At 37.1% G+C, this 21,987-nt stretch overlaps 1 protein-coding gene across 4 annotated transcripts in view; it reads right to left on the minus strand.

Moving 5' to 3' along the window:
• SENP6 (SUMO specific peptidase 6) overlaps nucleotides 1-21,987 on the minus strand; it is a 92,209-nt gene that overhangs the window by 20,881 nt on the left and 49,341 nt on the right. For all 4 annotated transcript variants that reach the window (XM_068678142.1, XM_068678143.1, XM_068678144.1 and 1 more), the window contains 7 exons: nucleotides 14,650-14,720; nucleotides 13,358-13,503; nucleotides 9,912-10,314; nucleotides 8,696-8,928; nucleotides 6,077-6,247; nucleotides 5,372-5,414; nucleotides 1,127-1,306 (listed from right to left, as the gene is read on the minus strand). In XM_068678142.1, the coding sequence (XP_068534243.1) occupies nucleotides 1,127-1,306; nucleotides 5,372-5,414; nucleotides 6,077-6,247; nucleotides 8,696-8,928; nucleotides 9,912-10,314; nucleotides 13,358-13,503; nucleotides 14,650-14,720 (1,247 nt within the window). The remainder of the gene's footprint in view (nucleotides 1-1,126; nucleotides 1,307-5,371; nucleotides 5,415-6,076; nucleotides 6,248-8,695; nucleotides 8,929-9,911; nucleotides 10,315-13,357; nucleotides 13,504-14,649; nucleotides 14,721-21,987) is intronic.

Raw genomic sequence — 21,987 nt, forward strand, 5'->3', positions numbered from 1 at the left:
GCACCCAGGTATAGGACTAACATTCAGACTGCAGATTCCAGTCTCATGTAGCAGGCTAACTCAGAGCTGCAGGGACCTGTTTGGGGTAAAAGACGAGTTTCGGACACACACACAACCCTTTCCTGTTCTTAACTAAGCATGCTACCTGGTGTGAAAATAGTCCTTTACCAGTCTACCTCCAAATTCACTGAATACAGAATTCAGATCTCTAACTGGGTTTGGGGAACTAGGCACCTACACAATGTTGCTTACACAACTATGAATTCAATCTTAAAGTAATTACATTGCTTGGAAAGCAAATAGCAACTGTGTTATCATAAGGCATTCATAAATATCAAGGACTATAAAGCAGTTGGGTACAAGAACTAGCTCAGAGCCACAGTCTCACAGGAAAAAAGGTTTGTGGTGGTAGAGGGAGAAAGGCTGAGAGATGTGGAAAGGGAAGGATTTCTTTCCCAGGTCCCTCAGGAAGCTTTTCCTTTGTTCACTTGCAAACACCTGTGTTTGCCTGCTGTCACAATCCCTGCTACCAGGATTGTTTCTGGCATCCCCTTACATATGCTCTCTTACTATTTTTGTAGCTGTAAGGAGTGTTACAATTCCTACTTTTATAAAGGTGGATGAGGCTATTCTAACTATATTCTGTCTTGGGAACACACAATAGTGAGATTGTTGAAGGCATTCTTCCTCCATTTGAATGTATCATGCATGTATTAAGCTGAGTGTGAGTATAACCACAAAAGTTAACCTAAAGAAAAGGCTATTTAAGGGGAAAAGGACTGTAAGCTAATTAAAAAATAGAGTGTATATTAACATGCTAGACCTTTGAGGAAAACGATATTGAAATTAAATTAATTTAAAGATACATGAAAACAATCCACTTCTTTTCCAAGCAGATATTTGTCTATATGAGAATATCACTACAATCATATGGGGAAAAATAATACACAAACCCACACAAGTTTCTACTCAGACTGAGGCCTGTAAGCAGAACAGAACAGAAAGCAGAGGTAAGTATACCAAAAGCAGTCATAAAAATATGAAGGCCCATATAAAAAAGTTACAGCATTACAAATACATGCCCCTATACAAATGAGAAATAGTTTATTATAATTGATTTACTTACTGTCTCCTTTGCATTCGTACCAGACATTATCTTTACTCATTTTCAGCTGGTCTCTGAGGCTACTACAGGTTGATGGTACTGTTTGTAGAAAAACTACTGGCAATTTTCTTACACTACACCATTCACATTTGGTAAGTTCTGAAGTTTTCAGGTTGATCTCCCGAGTATCACTGTCCGATTCTAGAAGAAAATCATGAAAAATATATAAAAACCTGGTCAAAATATATAGATTTCTCTTATAATTCCCCCCTAGATTTTAACAAGAATTCAGAGCATGATCATTGACTTTCAAATGAAGTTTTAATTTCTTCTCACCCACTTTAATTTAGTCCTTATTCCACATAAAAACAGTATCTCCAGTATCATTTAAATTTTCAAATATTGCTATGACACCTTTTATAACAGGTTTGTAAAGTTGCTTCAAAGATTTATCTTTGTCCAATTTCCTTATGAAAAATAAAACGAAAATAATAAAATTCGTGCAGAGAAATAATCTGATTGCCCGTGGAAATAAAGTCCTGCTCTCAACTTATCACTTAAAAAAGAGAAATGCAGCTATGCAGTAAGTTTTTAACACATCTGATGCTGCAAATGCCAATGTTGAGTATTTTGTGGGTTTTACTGAATTATAAAAATGGAAGGAAAAATACAGGAAGTCAGAATTCCTTCAACTTTTTTTCTTCACCAAAATCAAAGCCAGGATTTTTTTCTAGATCAGAAAAATAGTTAATGGGAGTCACTTAAAGCTTTAGTTAGTGGCAGCTTCTACCGTTCCATCACATGGTTAATGGCAACCTCTACCCGAGTAACTATATTCCCTTACAGAGAGAAAAAAACCTAGAGAGGATGGAAGGAAAAATAGAACCAACATCAATTCCTTCTAATAAACACCAGTGCAACAAGGTCACACTCCTCTTCCTTCCCTAATAAAAAAGGGAAGAGACACAGCAGGGAACTCCTGAATAAACTAAGACCTTTCTTAATTTCTTGTAAGTATTTTATGACCCAACAGATGGTGAGTAAAAATTAGTTAAATGGTTACAATCTAAAAGGCTTAATTTGCATCACACTGAATAAAGTGCATAAAACCAGATTCCTCTTTTTTATTTTGTTAAAGACATACAATTTCTTTCTACCTTACCATTATCAACAATTCTTACTAATTATTAGTGACAGGCATCTGAACTCTTTCCCTACCCTTATTTTGGTGTTTGAGCAGCCAATGTCCAGCAGCAGCCCCCTACATCCTCCCTTCATGCTGGCAACTGAATCCATTCTCCCATACTGGGTAGAAAGGGAGCCTGCAGCTCAGACAAAGCAGTTACCCACGCCAAAGTATTCGGTGCAGACTGCAAGTGGTGGCTCCTACAGCTACTGCTGAGCAAAGCAGCTCCCCTTTCCTTCTAAACCTTCTCCTACCGCACTAGCTGGAGAAGCAGCAGCCCAGCTCTGGGTCAGACTACAGCAACCACATTTCATTCAAGATGACCGGGTGAGATTTATTGCTCCTAACAGTACTTTTTCATCTCATCAGGTAAAGAGCAGCAGAAATGGGTCCTACATGGATCTAATTAGTCCATTTCCTTGTACCGACTCTCCTTCATCTCCCTGGAGACTAACATATGAGACAATCAAGCTAGCAGACAAATGAAGCCTTATCACAGAATCCCCAAATAGTCAAGGTTGGAAGGGACCTCTGGAGGTCGTCTGGTCCAACTCCACTTGATCAAGCAGGGACACCTGAAGCTGCTTGCCCAGGACCAGGTCCCTCCCACTACCTCTCTGGGCAACCTGTTCCAGGGCTCAGTCACTCTCACGGAACAGAAATGTTTCCTGAACCTCCCGTGTTTCAATGTGCGTCCACTGCCTCTTCTCCTGGCACTGGGCACCACTGAAAAGAGCCCGGCTCCATCCTCTCAGCATCCTCCCTTCAGGTATTTATTAGACATTGATAAGATCCCCCTGCACTTTCTTTTCTTCCAGGCTAACAGTCCCAGCTCTCAGCCTTTTCTCAAGGCAGAGATGTTACAGTAACTTTATCGTCTTGGTGGCCCTACATTGGACTCCCTTAAGTCTGTCCATGTCTCTTTTGTTTTGAGGAGCCCAGAACTACACACACCACTGCAGGTGGGACCTTACCAGTGCTAAGTAGAGGGGAAGGATCACCTCTCTTAACTGGCTGGCAATACTTTGCTTAATGCAGCCCAGGATGCCATTAGCTTTCTTTCCTGCAAAGGCACATTGTTGTCTCATGGTCAACTTGGTGTCCACCAGGACACCCAGGTCCGTTTCTGCCACGCTGTTTTCCAGCTGGGTGGCCACCAGCATGAACTGGTGCCTGAGGTTGTTGCTCCCCATTGTGCCAGTCTTTAAATTTCTCCTTGTTGAGCTTGGTGAGATTCCTATCAGCTCATTTTTCCAGCTTGCTGAGCCTCCCTGGATAAATGACTGTAAGGAATTCTCTTTTCCTCTCTCTTTTTAGAAAACAACAAAATAACTTTCTAAGATTGTGCCTCTTCCTGTAATACCTCTTCCTCTGTAGTAATAGTTCAGTTTTCTCTTTCCTCAACACACACACTTTCCTTAATGAAATTAATTTCACTTCCAACTTTCATAGGTAGCCCACAGTAATGACAATTCTAATGTAAAACTGGATTTACCCCATTTAACCAAGGCACACTTCTAACCATGTCCAGATAGGAGGCCCTTGCCAAAACAGAAATCTCTGGATCCTTGCAACTGTGTTTGCATTGCAGTTAAGAACGCTGAACTGTAACTCTTTCATGTAAAAGGAAGACTTACCTACTATTCAGTTAAAAAATTAAATTATATCCCTTCTTTTACCTTAATATAGGCATCTTAACACATTTCACCATGAACAACTCAACCTGTGTACTGTATTTTCCTATATGATAGACAGCAGTACTTATCACTAAAGGCAACGCAAAAAGTTTTTTTTACTCTTTAGAAATAGAAAGCTGCTTCCTTGAAACGCCAATTGGGAATTGCAGGAAACTGACAAAGGATATATAGAGCATTTTGGGAATTTGACATGTTTATACAAACAAAAATCGAACTCAGGGCAGGACACTACTGCTGTTCGTACAGCTGTTCAAAACATTTGCCTCTCCCTGAAAAAGCATGACCAACATAATCAACCTCAAGAAAAACAAAATATTTGGTGTCATTTTTATTTCAAGACCCTTACTTGTATCAGAACAAATCATGGTATGATTACATTAACAGAAACGGAGCAAGGAATACACCCATCCTCCTACAGATGAAAAACTCAAAAAAAAAAATCATGGAAGAGTACTAAATGTTCCAATAAACCCATCATTTAAGGAGTCTCAGTTTTTATGCTATTGAAGGATCAAGTCACACTGAAATAACTTCATATGCAGATGCCTGATAGACATGTTCTACCAATTTTGGTAAGTTTGAGTCATGCTAACGCAGTTAATGCATGAAAAAACAGTAGTAACTATATGTCTATATCTTAGATGCAACAATCACCTGACTGAGAAAAGTCTACACTTATTTTTACAGGTTGTAAAAGGCAGCTTTTAGCATGTGATAGTAATTACAAAAACTAATGGCTATCGTTTACAAGTAACAAAAAGGCAAACTGAGCTAGGACCACATTTTTAAAAAAAGGAAACAGAAATAATCGTAAGCTCACCATTTCTTAGACAATGCCACTATTTCTTTCAGTAGCACGAAATACACAAGCTATATGCCAGAGAAAAAAGTTTAAAGGCAGATGTACATAGAAAGGCATAAGACACCCGTGTAGTTTCTACTCCCTATCTATGCATTTGAAATAGAAGAACTTAAAGTAATAAAAACGTAACATGCTTCACAGGACATTTTTCTTGCCTGTGGTTTTATTAAGCATTTTAATGAATATCTCTGCCAATCACCGCAGCTCTTCAACTAAGTTGAGGGGGAAGAACTAATAAGCCCATTTGCATGCTCACCACAAACTGCTAATTCCCATCTGTGGATTTTCTTTCTGATAGAAGAGATAATGCAAAATTGTTTTGGCTTTTATTCACCAGGCAGCTCAGCTCAGATTTATACTCTAGATTTTTATTTTTTTTTTCTGATGACTACCAACACCAAATATAATTTATTAAACACAAAGAGAAACCAGAATTGACATTTCATTATGATTCACCTGTTAATTCCTTTTGGTAAAGTCACTTCACTCAAAAAAGGAATTCAGCATTCACAAGTACTCACCTTCTTGACTTTCTAGGCATATTTTGATATAATCCAGGCAAAACTGTGGAAGACAATACAAAAATAAGATTTCCATTCTTCTCTGTAACTAAACTGACTCTATGTCTTTTAACAGCTTAATACTTGAGTAATTAAAATTTTAAAATAAAAAAGTAAAACGTAATTAAAAAAATAGCGCAACTCAAGGAAGCAAGTATATTCTTTACTCTTCCACATCTCTTTCAGTCATACTGACTGTTGACATTTCAGATGTCTCTGAAATACTGTTTCCAAAAAAGTTTAAAAATGCCATAAAATATTGGCAGAATAAAATCTTCAAAAGAGAATTTTAAAGAACAGAAAATATTGTTCAGCAGAAGCAAAATTATACACATACAGAAAAAGACAATCTGATTCCTCCCCCATCTATAAATTTTTTTTTTTGTAAGTATTGCATTCAATTCAAACTAATCCATATTTCACCCCATCACCCCCGTCCTAAAATAATCAAATGAAAAGGGAAGTGTTTTGCAAACATGATGCTTCTGTTTAACACCAAAACTAAACTGAATGCAACAGTATAGTTCTCATGTCTTTGTGAATCAAAGCCTCTGAAATTAGGGACAGACTTGCCATTTCACAGATAAAGGCAAAATACTACATTGTTCACGTACAAAAATAAAAATGAAAAACAAAGCTGTTTTTTCAAGTAAGAAGATTACTTACAATCACAGGTTTCACTACCATTCTTCGTAAGGTTCCTATTCGTATACTTCGACAGTTCAGAATGACACTTTCACAGGGACTTTGGTAAGTTAGAGGTACAGTCTCAGTTACAATTTCTTGAGAAATAAGCTTACGACGTTTTATTGGAGTGTTAGACACAATGTTGCCAAACTGAAAAGTAATTTTTAAGGTTTCAGAATTTTTCGCTATGATTTATTGCTAAAACAGGCTGCTAAAAAGCACAGATAAATTTTTGGCTACATTTTTATTAATCAACAAGAATAAGTATTGTAATATCCACCTCAAGCATATATAAAAGGTTGAAAACTCCTAAAAGGCTTTTGGCCTGATGTTATATTGTGAGATTTAAGAAAAAAAACGTTACTTTACACTTGTAGACATTTTGTTAACATTTCAAAGTCACAAATTGCCAAAAAACAATTTAGTTACTTGTATTTAAACAGTGTACAGCCCAGCAAAATGTTTTTTTTTTTTTTAATGTACTTCTTTTATTTATATAAAAACGTTAATGCTGTACAAGCATCCCAAATTAGCACAGGCTTTTGGTGACTAAAAATACTGATTTATTACTGAAGTACAGTGCAATAAAACATTAGGAGTAGACTCTTCAAGAAATATAAATAAATAAGCAAAATCAAAAAATCCATAAAGGAACTCTACAGAACTGTTAAGATGTTTTTAGGACAGAATCCAGGATCAGAAGACTAACACTGAGGAAAAGGCCATGTGGAGTTTGGCTCCAGCTCAAGAAAATCTCTGGACGCTGACTGAAGCTTTAATCTCAATTAAGCCTCCTGTCTACCAACAGAACAACCTTAAGAAAAAAATATTTAAAAGAAAGCAAATTGGCTGAGAGCCACGAGAAGAATATGTATTTATCTACTACACTACTTAAATTGGTCTATGTTTTTGAAGGATTTTCTGTTCTAGTTTTGTTCTTGGGTATTCATTTCCTCATTTCATAAAACTGTCCAATAATAAACATGCTTTTAAATTACAAAATACAATTCAGCTCCCACAGAAAAGGATTTTAAGGGACTCAGTATTTCCATTACGATTAAATCTGGAGAATTTTTTCAGCATCCCTAATCATTAGCCCATAATTCATAATATTCTTTTGGATACTTCACTTAAATACAGAGGAGAAAACAAGAGGGAAGAGAGGATCTAGATCCCTGAAATTAAAATATTTTCCTATGACTCTTACTGAATATAGCTGTTCCTTTGTCTGCTGGACTACCTAAACATTATTAAAAACAAGTCACAGACAAGCAGTAATACAGAAAATCTTGAAGTGGCACTACATTCAAGTAACTTGAGTATGAAGAATTAATTAATATTTACAGAGGAAAAAAAACTATCCTAAAGCTTTTTTTTTTTTTTTTATTAATCAGGCTGACAAACACACTGATACAATTTTTGTTAGTTTTCTTGAATCAAGGCAAAGTTTATGTTAAGCTTCACACAAAACCTTTGTATACCCATTTTCAAAATAAAGCTCTTTTCTACATTTTTCTCAAGTATGCAGTATATTTCCAATATAGCACTTGGTTGTTTAAGGGGAGTGAAGAAGAACATAGCATAGCATATAAAAGGAGACACCCATGCTTTCACAACATAATACTTTCCCTTAATCCAGCAAATAATGCCAGAATAAGGGAAGTTCAAAACTATTTATTGCCCAAGCTTTTAGCCCCACAGCTTTATAGTAGACTGAGAGGCTCACAGTTACACTGATGACAATCCGTACACCACATTATATACACACCATTTCATTAATTACAGTACTAGAATGTTGGCTTTTTAATCTCAACCTAGCATGAAGGTTTTGACATCTGTTAGTGTTCTAACTCAGGAAAAAAAAAAAAAAATTAAGTCTGTGGAAATCTAATCAAATACTCTTGCTGGACCAAATTCTCAGGAGCGGAACTGGACAAGCGACCCAAGAATCATTTTAATCAGTAGTATTATTTCAACAATTGTCACAGGGCATTTGTTCTTCCTGTTGGCTCACTATTGAGGTAGTTAAGTTTTTAACATACCGTGAAAGCTGTCCCCTTTGACAGCACTTAAGGAGTCTGCTCATGGTGCATTTTTTTTTTTGTGTCTTTGTTTATCCAATTCTTGCAGTGGTGCTCAACTAAAAAACAAAAGCCCCACCATGAAATCCTTCAAATAAGTGCTATTAACTGGGACAGTTGTCAAAGTATTTTAATTGTAAAGGGCCACTATTGTTCCCAATGTTTCTTTTTCACCTTTAACTTCCTATGTCCAAAGTCTCACCAAGGAACAGTTAGTACCGATGTTTTTCTGCAAACTAAGATGGCCTTTCAGTTTCACAGAGGTACGCAATACAGACTCAAAGAGCATACATTCAACACAGAAACATCTATGTTTAAAGCGTAATTCAAATATTATGAATTCTTGAAAAAATTAACAAATTTTCTTATGTTTCCAGTATTATATAAGCAGAGATACTATTTGAGCTGATAAATTAGCAATCAAATAGAGCCTATTTACAACAATGCAAGACAAACCTTTACATTTCCCATTTATGATTTGATTTTTGTTTTCTTTAAACAAAGTATGAAATAGTACCTGATCTTTCATTCTTGCTTTTCTTGGTAGTGTGACTGCAATTTCTGTTTCTGTTGTAATACTACCTATTCTCTGTTCTATTCCACAACTGTTTTCCTTTAATGCTGCTTCCACCTTTCCTGTAGAAGGAGCTGGGGAGGAGCGGGCTGAATCTGCAGGACGAGGTGAAATGCTTTCCATTCTCCTAGTGCTGCTACTATCCTCCTCCTCATCATCATCACTAGACAAAACAACTAAACAGAAAATATTAAATTCTCAACCACTACATTTTTCTTAACAGAAATTTCTTTGCAAGCAATAGCTTAAAAGTAATTTATATAGTTGTCCTGCAGTATCAAAAACAGTCCACATTTATTATTATATTATACTTTTATTAGTATTTATTTGGAATCTGTTCACAGGTGCTCTCTCCCTCACTTTTTATTTCCCATAACTCCCTGTACAAGAAACGTGTTTCATCAGTTTCCTTCTAGACACAGAAATGAAGTCATCCATGCCCTTTTTCAACAAAAAACTGACAGCGAACAATACAGCTTAAGTCTAACTTAAGCCTCTCTTTACTAAAGAGCTTATTTTTTAAAAGGCTATGTAACACAGGTAATGTAAAGAAAAACTGACCAGAGAAGTTATAACTTAAGTTGTTCAAATCAGTAAAATACAACATCGTCTAAACAACTAAGCCCAGAACTAGAACCATAATTTCCAAATTCCAGTTCCTGTCTGCATATCAATTAATGTGAGTTCACGCAGATAAAAATAACAAATATTAACATTTTATACAGAATGAAGTTTCAGTAAATGAGAAAGCCTGGACAGTGTTCAGATCGATAGCTCAGACGAAAAGAGAAGTGAGTAAAAATAGAAATGAGTAAAAATAGAAAAAAAATGTTAAAAAAAAATATGTTAAAGACTGTTTTCTTCATGGGAATGGATGACAACTCTGCTAAGAATGCTTTTTAAAAAAAGTGTAAATTTTAAGTCTTTAAAAAAAACCAAAACAATAATTTTTGTTTTCCCCAGTATTCACCTTTCTCAAAGAGTACCTCAGTATATGAAAAAAGACATTAAAAAAGTATGATATGTCCCCACCCCAAAAACATATCCACAAAGAAATTCCAGGCAAAGTCAAAACATAAGCTTGTACGGAAAGTTTCTTCATTTTGACAGGATGTTCTCTGTTTTCATTTTATGGCTATATTCATGAAATGATACTTACTTGGATCATTTAGTTCAGATGGTCTTGTACTCCTCTGTCTTAAGCTTCCTGTAATTTTAGTATTTTTTGTCCCAGTTATAAGACCAACTTTTCCATTCTGTCGTAACATAGAATGTCCTACAACTTCATTACCTAGTAGAATATCTGCTGGACCTTTCCCGACAGCAGAACTATAAAACTTCTTTGTGTTGAACCCTGTACCCGAAGATTTTTGCCCCGTTGAATTCTGGTGTATTGAAGAACGTGATAAAGGTCCCATAGATTCACCTAATGTTCCAGTTTGTCTGGAGACTCTTTGCAAATCCTTAAGAGAAGCATTTTCACAATGTCGGCATTTGGTCTGGTTTTCATTTGCCCGCCCACAATTTGGGCAATCAGTAGAATAATCAATTGGTTCCAAAAGCTAGAAAGGGAAGAGGAAGGAAGAACAAACCAACCCTGATCAGTAACTAAGAACAACAAAGATATTAGTTCCAAAGTTTGCATTTAATTTCTGTTCAGAATGAAAATTGACAATAGTGTATTAGCAATTACAGTAAACATTCAAAGCAAATATTAAAATTGCGTTACATTTTTTCATTTAGAAATTTGGCAGTGTAGCAATTTTTAAGAAGTTAATGTTCAGCAGTTCTTTTATCTTTTTTTCTTTCTGTATTAAAAGCTTGCACACTGCTCATATGCATCAGCATCATAGTTCATACGTAACACCATCAGCAAGAAGGTCCAGTTACATCATTTCTGTAAAAATAGTTACATTGGACAAAAATAAAGTAACCTGAGGATCAACAGGGCAATGCTAAGAACTAGAAGCAGTCTCCTCAATCGTTAAGTTCATTTGTCCTCCCAAGACATCTTCTAACAGCCTGGCAAACCATGTAGAAAATCACTCCTCTAAAAATCTTTAAGAAAATAAAATACATTGATCTACAGTCCAGTATCACAGAAGAGAAAACTGCACTTGAGGATAAGGCGTTTCTCAGACTTTCTAGAGGAAACAGGGGCTACAAAAAAAAAAGATTGTATCATTACTGCAAAGAGATTGGTTCTGTTTCTCTCATATCTACTAGAGCCTACTTAATTAAAAGTAATACAGAATATTACCTATTAAGAGTGCAGAACTTCGACTTCTAAGTTTAAGTGTATTTGATAGTAACATGAAAGCTACTGAATACACACTGAACTGAATACGGGACACCTCTAGAACTGAAATTTAGCATATACTGTTGTCTCCTGCAGCACTGAGGTCAAATGACACTTTCAAGGGTTCACTTTACTGTGAACTACGGAAGACACTAACCTTCTAGAAGCCACAACAAATTTGTGTACCTATTTTCAAAACATATCTACCACAATTTGCATACCCCATCCCCAGCCATGAACAACAATAAAGAGGATTTCCTCAGGCATACAGTCCTCATTTTTAAAAGCAAGACAAAAAAAAACGTTATAGAAAGAGAACATATTTTTTACAACATTTCTGCAATTTAATAAAGCTACACATACCATAGCAAAACAGATTCAAGAAAAAAAATGTATAAAAAGCCTATCAGACCTTTAAATCTGAGTAGTAGGATAACATAGCAAGTGACAGGAGTACAGTATTGATGTACTGTGTCTCAATGCTGATTTACAGAGTGTACCTTTTACAGAGATACAGCTGACCACATGGAAGAATTTCAATCAGACATGAAAATATTCAATAGCCTATCATACCTGAAAGATCTTAAGTACAGAATAACTGCAGCCCTCCACCTCAAGCACAAACCAAAAATTGAAAACAAATTCCTTTCCATGGTTTGAGAGCAGGCAATCTGATGGTATGGTTGCTGTTTAATTCCCAAAGACATACTCTTTTTTTTATTATTATTATTTTTTAAGCTGGACTCTGAATAACTACTTAAGTAGGTGAGTTCTACCTAACGTATCTCATCTGCTTCATGACTTGAATAATATATCATCTGCAAAATACAAACATTTTATGACTCTGCCCTATCTCTGTAAGTTTCAGCATCCAAAGCTTTTGTTTTTCACTAAGTACGTACGAAATGTAATCCTCCCTCCTACAAAACTTCCGTAAATTTTTAACAATTAAGAAATACAACCTGTTACAGTATAGGAAGATGAATACCATTTGCACTTTGCCTGACAAGCAGCTGGTTGTCTGCAATTGCTCTGGCATGAAACCACAACTACAACTAACACATTTGAATTGTTCAAAGGTTCCATAAACATCTATATGGATCATTTACATATTGTGGCAGTGCACGCTTCACTAAAAAGCGTATGGTTCACAACATGCATAAAACATTGTTAAAGGATTAAATTGAGTTAAGGCAGAAGATTAAACTCTTAACCTGTTTAAAAAGAAACAAACAATTTCTGCTAATAAAATCAGTTGCAGCTTGATTTCTTCTGGCTTTTCTTATTCATCTATGAATTTGTAATTTATAGTAATATAATTACCCCTTAACATGTCCATAACCATACTTTCTCCCCTGTAATCAGCTATTAAGCTGATGAAAATTTATGTTTCTACTCAAAACACAAAGCTCAGATTAACACAATAGGTCCTATACTCAGAAAGTGTATCCACAAACTGTGCAATCTTACAGAATCGTAACTATCCTAGGGGACAGGAGTAAACACTCATCCAGCCCTGTGCTGTACTTTTAACGGTGGCCCGTTGGGAGCACAGGGAACAAAGTAAGGACACATCCCCCTAACTTTATGTAATCAGCAATATAGGCACTTCTCAGAGGCTGAACTTAAATGTAACTCTGACAAAATTTGTGAGGATGTATCATCGTTGATCTCTTTTTGCAATCTCCTAATACACTCTGATTAGTAACATATGTTTTTGTCTCATTTTTAAGCTTACTGTTTGAAAATTTCACTGCAAGCACTCATGGGAGAAAGTACCAGATGTAATTATTAAATTTTGTTTACAAGTGAAACCTGTACTGCGGTTTTGGAAATAAAATCAAGACCTTGAAACAATGTAATCAAGTCTGATGCTTTTTCCATCAGGGAGATAGAGAACAGTTACTTGTAGCATTGTGGTCAGCTACATGTGGTCTGGCTCATGGACACCAACCTTATTTCTATATAAATTCTGAAAATTATATATTTTTATATTAAATAAATTCCATCAAAGTGTGAAATATTATTCCTCTATTTCATATATGGCAAACCAAAGGTGTCACTTCCTGGTTTATCCCAATAAGCATAGATCAGATTCCCCAAGCAATTTAAACACAGGCTCTTTTGCTTTCCAGTGCACCATCTGTTTGTTCAATTCACAAAGTAAGTATTTCACAGTTGGCATCAGTATTAACACTTAAATATCTGCACTGATTTTACAACTTATTTTTACAACCTGAATGCTTCTTTTTTGAAATGTGCATTAACTTTTAAACTTTTTTTTTTTTTTTTTAAACACAGCCTACCTTTAACTGGGTTAAGCCTTTTTTTGTAGAAGAAGATAGGGACAAGTCAGACTGGTATGAATTGCAGTGACGTTTCTGTTGCACCTTTCTTTTAATTTCAGATTCTGATTCCGATTCCGACTCTTCTGTGTTTTCCATTATACTGTCTAGGAGGAAAAAAAATGAAAACGTTAACAAGAAATGTCTGCTCAGATGCAATTATGGCCAACTTTCTTCTTCATGAACACTAATCTGAACTAAACATTAACTATTTTAAAAACATGCAACAAACTATACAGTTTCATTCATGTAAAGAAGTGTCTTATGACTTCTTGTATAAATAAAAAAATCCATAAAATAATATTTAAAATTTTGATTATTACTGTTTTTGCATCTCTTGCTTACAATTTCTAGTTTCACATCTTCAGAAGAGACTTTGGCCTTGCACAGTCTCAAGGCCAAAGTCTCTCTTTGGCTGTAGGGGAGACTTTACCAGAACTAGAAGGAAGCCTTTGCTACTGGAGGATCTGCTAGATGCTGCTGCTGGTAATTTTCACAAAAAGATTTCTGGTGAATGCATTTAGAACAATTGAAAATATTTTGCATAATTCAGGATTTATTCCTTCATCACAAGACTCAGCAGTACACTGAGCTATACCGCTGTATCTTGTTTTATATTGGGGCATTAATTTAGGTACTAGAAGAGTACAGGAACAAAGAAGCACACAAACTATTTAAACTAACAGTGTACAGAGTGAGATCTTCTTATAAAAGGGGCTTTTCAGTATGTTGTACAACAGTGCCTTATATTTCAGTCTAATGTAAAAATGCCAGTTAGGCTCACTAGTTTAATTACAATCTCCATCCTGGAACTTTTTTTTTTTTTTTTTTTTTTTTTTTTTTTACAGGCTACAACTTTAATATATACGAACACTTTTTCAATATATACAGATAGTCTTGCTGGTTCACGGACTACCTGTATCAGTACTGACAAATCTGAAATGAACATCATTACTTCCAGACAAAACAATTTTATTACTCTAAATTTTCCATATTCCACTTGTATTTAAAATAACCGATGACTAATTTAAAGTTTATTATAGCATTACTGAACAGGTTGCAAAAATCTGTCCAAAAAAAAGTCTTCCTTCTTGCATAAACCTGTATAGAACTAGAATGATACAAGGATAAATATACTAAAGGTTACTCAAAGTTTGGCAACGTATTTGCCCATGGCAGCGATTGAAACAAACAAATAAACAAACACCTCTGCTTAACAGAAATGAGAATTCTAAAATTTTTAGATAACTTACCCACTCCTTGAGGTCGTGGTAACCTAATGTGATCTGCTTCTACTTTCTGAAGCTGAGGGGGATATTCTTTTCTGAAAAATAAATTAGATATAGTTGTTCTTTCAACTGAGACCATTATATTTTTGCCACAATTACACACGGAAAAAGAAATCTGAACTGCATCTTAAAGTTATGAATAAATATCTCCTCTAACATGCTATGTGTACACTTGAAAAAAAATATCACCAGAATGCTAGCAACTGCTACAGTAAAAGTCTTAGAAGTGTTTCTGATCTAAATCCTTTTTCACAGTAATCAATAGTTTTTAAGTCTTACTTTCAGACCAAAGTCTTCAAGGACTGATGCCTGTATCTCCTCCTCCATATTCATGAAGTATAACATAGATACTTTAAAAATCCAAAAATAGAAACAACTATTACTTCAGCAATATCAGATTCCACATCTTAAACTCCACAACATAAAAAAAAAAAGATAAGAAAATGAAAAAGAGAGGGAAGACATCTGATGTCAAAAATTGCGTGGCCAAAAAATACAAAGAACACAAGTGAAGAAACAACTTATATCTTTGTTTAAGAAAATAACATTATGCAGACAAATTAGTTGGTAAGAAAACTTCAGTTGGCATAATTTGCATAATGTATCATATATCTGTTCATATATTAGGCATTATCATTTTGAGTCTCCTAAAAGATATTTTCAATTTACACAAAAGCATGTCAAATCAAATTACCATCAAATTAAGATTGCTGATACTGCATCTCAGTTACTGTTAATGGGAGTTCTCCTTCCCTGCTCTTACCCTGATCTGCAGCTGTGGGTTGTTGTTACTGTTAGAACATGACATGACATGCACCTGAAACACAGGAAGCCTTGTCTACAACTTCAGCAGAAACTGCTTTTATTGCCAAATCAAGTCAGTGCTCTCGGTTGCAAATGGGTCACATGCATCCCACAATGCCACCTCTGAATACAAGGACAAAAATCGGCACCAAAGGGAGCAAAGTAAACAGCTGTAGGCAGTAACATCTCAGACAAACACAGCCAAATCTTTAGGGCCCACCTGACAATGATTCAGCTACAGCTGAAACAGATTTCAAAACGAGGAATAAATCTTTGTTTCAGCAAATAATACTTTACTGCAGCAGAGCATCAGGACCTTTGAATATCCTGGGTTTCCAGCTAGTACTTCTCAGGGTCTCCCACACTTGATTATTAACATCTTTGGACAAGATTATTCTACAATGCCTTTTACGTTTTTTTCTTATCAAATCTGGCCCTCTAAATTTATTAACCCTACACTAAACACGAACAGGTTTTGCTGTGCTGAGGAGCTGCACCATGCCAAAAAACTTGGGGAGAAAAAAGGTTCAAAAATAAGCGTGGCTGGAACGAAACGTTGGGAAGTTACAGCACTTTACCATTAGTGCCCACAAGCATATTAGACTGATTCAGTTGTTATCGTGTCAAATGCATTTCTGAAACAATCCTGCTCCTACACAAGTTTTGTGGTTTTTTTTTTTTGTTGTTGTTGTTGTTGTTTTTTTAAACCATCTCCACACATAAACTTCACCACAATCAGAAATTCAACATGAATATTTGTTCATGAACTATTTGATTTTGTTTTTATTTCATTAAAAGTTCCAATCGAGAAGGGATTACTTGACAGGCAAAATTGGGAGAAATGCGAGGCAGAGCGCCAACTAAGCATTATGTAACAGGAAGCTGTTACTACCAAAACCAATGACAAAAATACCATACTAAAGGGTAGGAAAAAAAACCACATATTATTACAGGAGATATGAAAAATACACAAGGGCTAGCATAAAATGAGTATCTTGCTTCTCCAACAGTAAAAGACTTTTATTCATGCTCACAATGAACTTGTTACATCCAACTACACATTAGGAAAAATTCTCTTAATCATCCAAAATTAGGCACCTGAGAGCACTCCCATAACCCTATGTAACCAAGCCAGAAGTTGACCAAGACTAAAGGAAAGGCAACAGACAACTTAGCAGTTAATACTGCAACAAATAATTAATCACTTCTTACCCAACACCAGCAGCATTTAAACGAATGTTAAATGCAGTATGAATATGTTAATTACATTAATCACTGGAAATCTGCAAACATATATTAAGGCTTTTATTTTTACTCTATTTTTAAATAATGCTTGTTCAGAATTTTTACTCATAAATAAAACCCAGAAGACCAGACTGTGAGGGCCAGAAAAGCCCTCATCATGCTGTCAGTCTCAAGCTTTCTCTGTAACAGAGTGTTCAGCCTCAAGCAAGGTCTTGTATTATTTTTTTCAGCTTCATAAATTCCTGTAACTCAGACATTTGCTAACAAGATGTACATCTCTCAGTTAATCTTCTTAGCAAGAATCAGCTGGAATGTTAAACTGGAGTTCTTACGTAAATCATCATTAGAGTCATAGGCTTGGGCTGGAAGGGCCTTTAACGACAATCTGTTCCAAACCCCCTGACATGGGCAGGGACACCTCCCACCAGACCAGGTTGCCCAAAGCCCCATCCAGCCTGGCCTTGAACACCTCCAGGGATGGGGCATCCACAGCTTCTCCGGGCAGCCTGTGCCAGGGCCTCACCATCTTTCTCCAGGTGGGGTCTCACAGGGGCAGAGTAGAGGGGGGCAATCACCTCCCTTGATCTGCTGGCCACGCTTCTTTCGATGCAGCTCAGGAAACAACTGGCTTTCCAGGCTGCAAGTGCACACTGCCAGCTCGCATTCAATGTTTCATCCACCAGCATACTCAAGTCCTTCTCTGCAGGGCCGCTCTCCATGCATTCCTCACCCAGCCTGTAATCATACTGGGGACTGCACCAATCCAGGAGCAGGACGTTGCACTTGGCCTTGCTGAACTTCATGAAGCTCTCACAGGCCCACCTCCCAAGCCTCCTTCAATGTTCCTCTGGATGGCAGCCTCAAGCCTATCAACTACACCCCCCTGCTTGGTGTTATCACTTGCTGAGGGTGCACTCAATCCCACTATGTCACTGAAGATACTGCACAGTGCCAGTCCCAGCATGAACCCTTGAGGGATGCACTTGTCATTGGTTTACACTTGGACACTGTGTTGTTGACTAACTCCTTAGACATGGCTAACCAGACAACTCTTTGTCCCTCTAACAGCCCACCCTCTGGAGCAACATCCCTCTAATGCAGTGGCAAGAATGTTGTGAGACAATATCAAAGGTCTTAGAGAACAGCAACAGCTTTTCCTTTGTCTACAGAGCAGTTGCTCTGTTACAGAAGGTCACTAGATTAGTCAGGCACGATTTGCACATGGTGAAGCCCTGTTGGCTGTCTCTAATCAACTCCCTTGTCTTCCATGTTTCAACATGACTTCCAGAAGGATCTGTTCCATGATCTTACAGGTGAGCCTGACTAGTCAGTAGTTCCCAGGGTCCTCCTTATTACTCAGCCGTACTAATCTCCTACCCTCCTTGTCAGATTTCTTACACACAAAAACAGAGAGCTCTTGTGCTCTAAAAAAAACCATCCTTGAGCCTTGCCTGCTCTGTTCTGCTCCTTTATCCCTGAGGGCAGTTTCCCAGGGAGTCCCACCCACTAATTCTTTGAACAACTGGAAGTTCACTCTCCTAAAACTCAGGGTCTTGACTTTACTCTTTACCATAGACCTCAGGATCATTAATTCCACTGCAGCCTGGGCTGCCACCAATCTTCACCTCTCTAATTAGTTCATCTGGGTTGGTGAGCAACAGGTCCAGTAGCACTTCTCTCGTTGGGCTATCACCTGGATTAAGAAATTATCCTCAATGCACTCCAAGAGCCTCCTGGAATCCTTACAGCTTGCTGGGCTGCTTTTCCAGCTGATAGCAGAGTGACTGAAGTTCCCCCGCAGGATCAGAGCCTCCGTGATGTTTCTTGTAGTTGAATTAAGAATGCTTTGTCAACAAGCTCCCCTTTGTCAGGTGGCTTGTAGTCAACACCAACCATGAGGTTTCCTTTGTTGGCTTGGCCCCTTATTTTTACCCATAAGCTCTCATCCTGTCGTTACAGCTCTGTGCAGTCATTCTATTTTTCCACAGAGAACAACTCCCCTGCTCTGCTTTCCTTGCCTGTCCCTTCTGAACAGTCTAAAGCCAATGTCTGCAGTGCTCCAGTTGTGATTCGTCCCACCACTGGGAAAACCAAGTTTCATTAATAGTAACTACACCACAGATTTCTAGGTGCACACTGCCTTCCCACTACTCCTATTTGTTACCTAAGCTATGTTCACTAGCACAGGGAGACTTCAGCTGGTCTACTGCTGTATTACCTCTTTAAAAGAACACACACTAATTCTCTTGAGGCATTTCACAGGTGTTTCCCTGTTGGCTCCCAACACATCGACAACCCCGGGCTCTTCTGTAATTCAAAACTCCATCCCCTTCCCCATGAAGTCCAGCTTAAAGCTCTCATTGTAAGCTTGGCCAGTTTGTTGGCAAATACTCTCTTGCCCCACTTGGTCAGATGAATCCCATCAGCTGCTCCCAACAGACCTGGCTTCTCAAAGGTAGCTCCATGACCACAGAAGGCAAAAAGGGCAGTGACAACACCAACCAAATACAACTGTCTTCCTATGTTAAAGACATCATGCAATCTATCACTTCAACATAAAGTAGTCCTCGTTCTTGAATCTCAAAAGCGACTTCAGTTCTGCAGCATCTAACTTTATAGCGGGAATGAATACTCCTGCTTCTCCAATGTCTTCTAATTATTCATTAGCTTTTCCATTTTACTTACAGTGAAGCAATATATATACAAATATCCATAAATAATATATATATATATATACATATGTATAAATACCCATAAATAATAATTGCAAGATACATACATATATATATATGTATATGATATATATATATGCATATATAAAAAATTTTTATATATATCTTGCATTTATTATTTATGGGTAAAGATTTGGTAAGTGACCCACCACGTCTCTTCAATGCACCCTTACACAATCAGTGCATGACACTCCCAGCTCAGGTGACTTAACACAGACTAATAAAGAGGTTGAAGAATCACCTAGGTTGGAGAAGACCTTCAAGATCACCATGTCCAACCACCAGCCTGACCTATTAAGTCCCATTACTAAACCCTATGCCTTAGTGCCCTGTCCACACATCTGAGACAGCTGAAGTTAACAGCTCCAAGTCAGCTGAGGCTATCCAAAACAGTTTAACTTGTTCCACAATTCAATATCAGGTTTGAAGTCACTTGTTTCCAACACAAAGCAAAGACAACTATAAACATAATTCAACTGCAGATTTAATCTAAGAAAAATGTTTTCTTGGAGATGGTAACAGTCCTCTCATAAGAGCTTAACAACTTGATGTTCCTCCTACCAGTTTCCTTGCACCGAAAAAAAAATATACAAAAAGGCAGAGACCACCATCATAAGACTTTACATGGCAAAACACAGACTCCCTCATCGGCATGAAATTTCTAGCTGTTTGAACAGTGTCAGATCCACTGATACCTTCTACAGTACAGTTCTTAGGATACTGAACAATTTACTTGTGTAAGAACTAAAAAATGTAAAGCACCTCAAAACTAATACCTTGTTGCTGTTAAATCCTATTAATAAAACTCAATCTTGCACTTCAAAAAGAATAAAGGAGGGATCAAACAGCAAAAAAAAACATCAAGATGCAAGACTATCTACGTATTGTACTTAATAAAGAAAAAAGAAAATACAATATTGATTGCTGTTCCTGCCATCTTGCTGAATAATATATTGCTTTTTTTTTTTTTTGCCTGTTAAGTTTCCTAAAAATAGTTCTTACAAGATTTAGATTTTGCTTGAAGAGCAAGACTCCATGCTCAGAGCTTAAATTGTTTTAGGCATCTCATTTATCTCATCCATTATAAACAGTTTTGGTTTTAATACCTGTTAAGTACAAGAAAGGTAGACCAGTATTTGCTAAAAGCAACATCAAAAGGTAAAGCATCAAACAGCAGAACGTAAGTTACAAGACCATAAGAGACCAGGTACTTCCCGCAACAGACATGACAAAATACTGAGGCAGTCCGGACTGCAGAGAACCCCAAACTTCTGACATGTCTTAACATTTAAATGGTGTAGCTTTCCCAAGTAACATGCTTTGCCCAGTCAAAACAGTATCACTGATTCTGTATTTTCAGCACACAAGATTTGGAAACTTGTCCAATTAAAGATTATTGTAATTTTCCTTTGCTGATGAAATCGGACCTTACTATCTTCACCTCGGTGAAGGTGGCAGACCAACCCCTGTGACAGCTTTCTGCTAAAACAAAATTTGGGTATTCAAATTTCTTTTCTACAAAGAAAAAAAAAAACGAACAGCTTCTGGCTATGCCAGAAAGGAATAATCCTGCAGAAAACATCCAAATCTGGGAGTTTAAAATACAAACAGTGCTGTCTTAGATCAGACTACTGATGATCCAATAGGAGACCTAACAAAAATACCATGCATTATATGGCTGTACCGAATCCTATCGTGGGTGTACAGCTCACACAAGAACTGTGTTTAATGCACAGACTGGCTCTTTCAGGGTACGTCTTATTCAGCCCTTCCTCACTCTCCCCACTCTACTAATACTTAGTATACTAATACTCTCCACACTGCTAATACTTGTGTACCACAGCACACAGGTTGTTGATTTCAAAATCGTTACACAAAAACAGAGCAAGGCATGATAAAACAGCACTAAGCTGCAGAGGTATGATTTAGCTTTAGCATGTCTTACAGAAAAAGTGGGGTACCAAGGACCAGGTTGGATGAGACTTCGGGCAACCTGGTCTAGTGGGAGGTGTCACTGCTCATGGCTGGGGGGTTGGAATAAGAGGGTCTTTAAGTTCCCTTCCAACCCAAACCGTTCTGTGATTCTATGAAAGACAGAAGCAGTAGCATAGGAGTTGGATTTTTAGTATGCAGGTCAGTAGACCTATCTGGCCCAGAAAGTCAGGGGTTGCAGCTGCGCTTATCACGATGGTAATGATTAAATCTAAATTTAGCAACTCCTGTCTACATTACTTTCCCCTGATAAGACAGCAACGACGGAGAAACACATGTATCTAACTGTACTGGATTAGGAAGAACTCAGTGTCCCCAGGGAAAAATTAAGATCACCAGTACGCAACTCAGCTCCAGTTCTCCTATGAAAGTACCACCAAATTACAAGCATTAATAACCAAATGGTTAATTAGTAACATAAATGCAACACAAAGAACAACAGGAAAATATGCATAAACTCAAAGCCAGGGCAGCAAGAGGATAATTGAATCCCTTAATGGCTCAAGCCAGCATCAGGGAGGTTCACACT

This window comes from Anas acuta, chromosome 3 (assembly GCF_963932015.1).
Source record: "Anas acuta chromosome 3, bAnaAcu1.1, whole genome shotgun sequence".
In the NCBI taxonomy this organism is placed as follows: domain Eukaryota; kingdom Metazoa; phylum Chordata; class Aves; order Anseriformes; family Anatidae; genus Anas; species Anas acuta.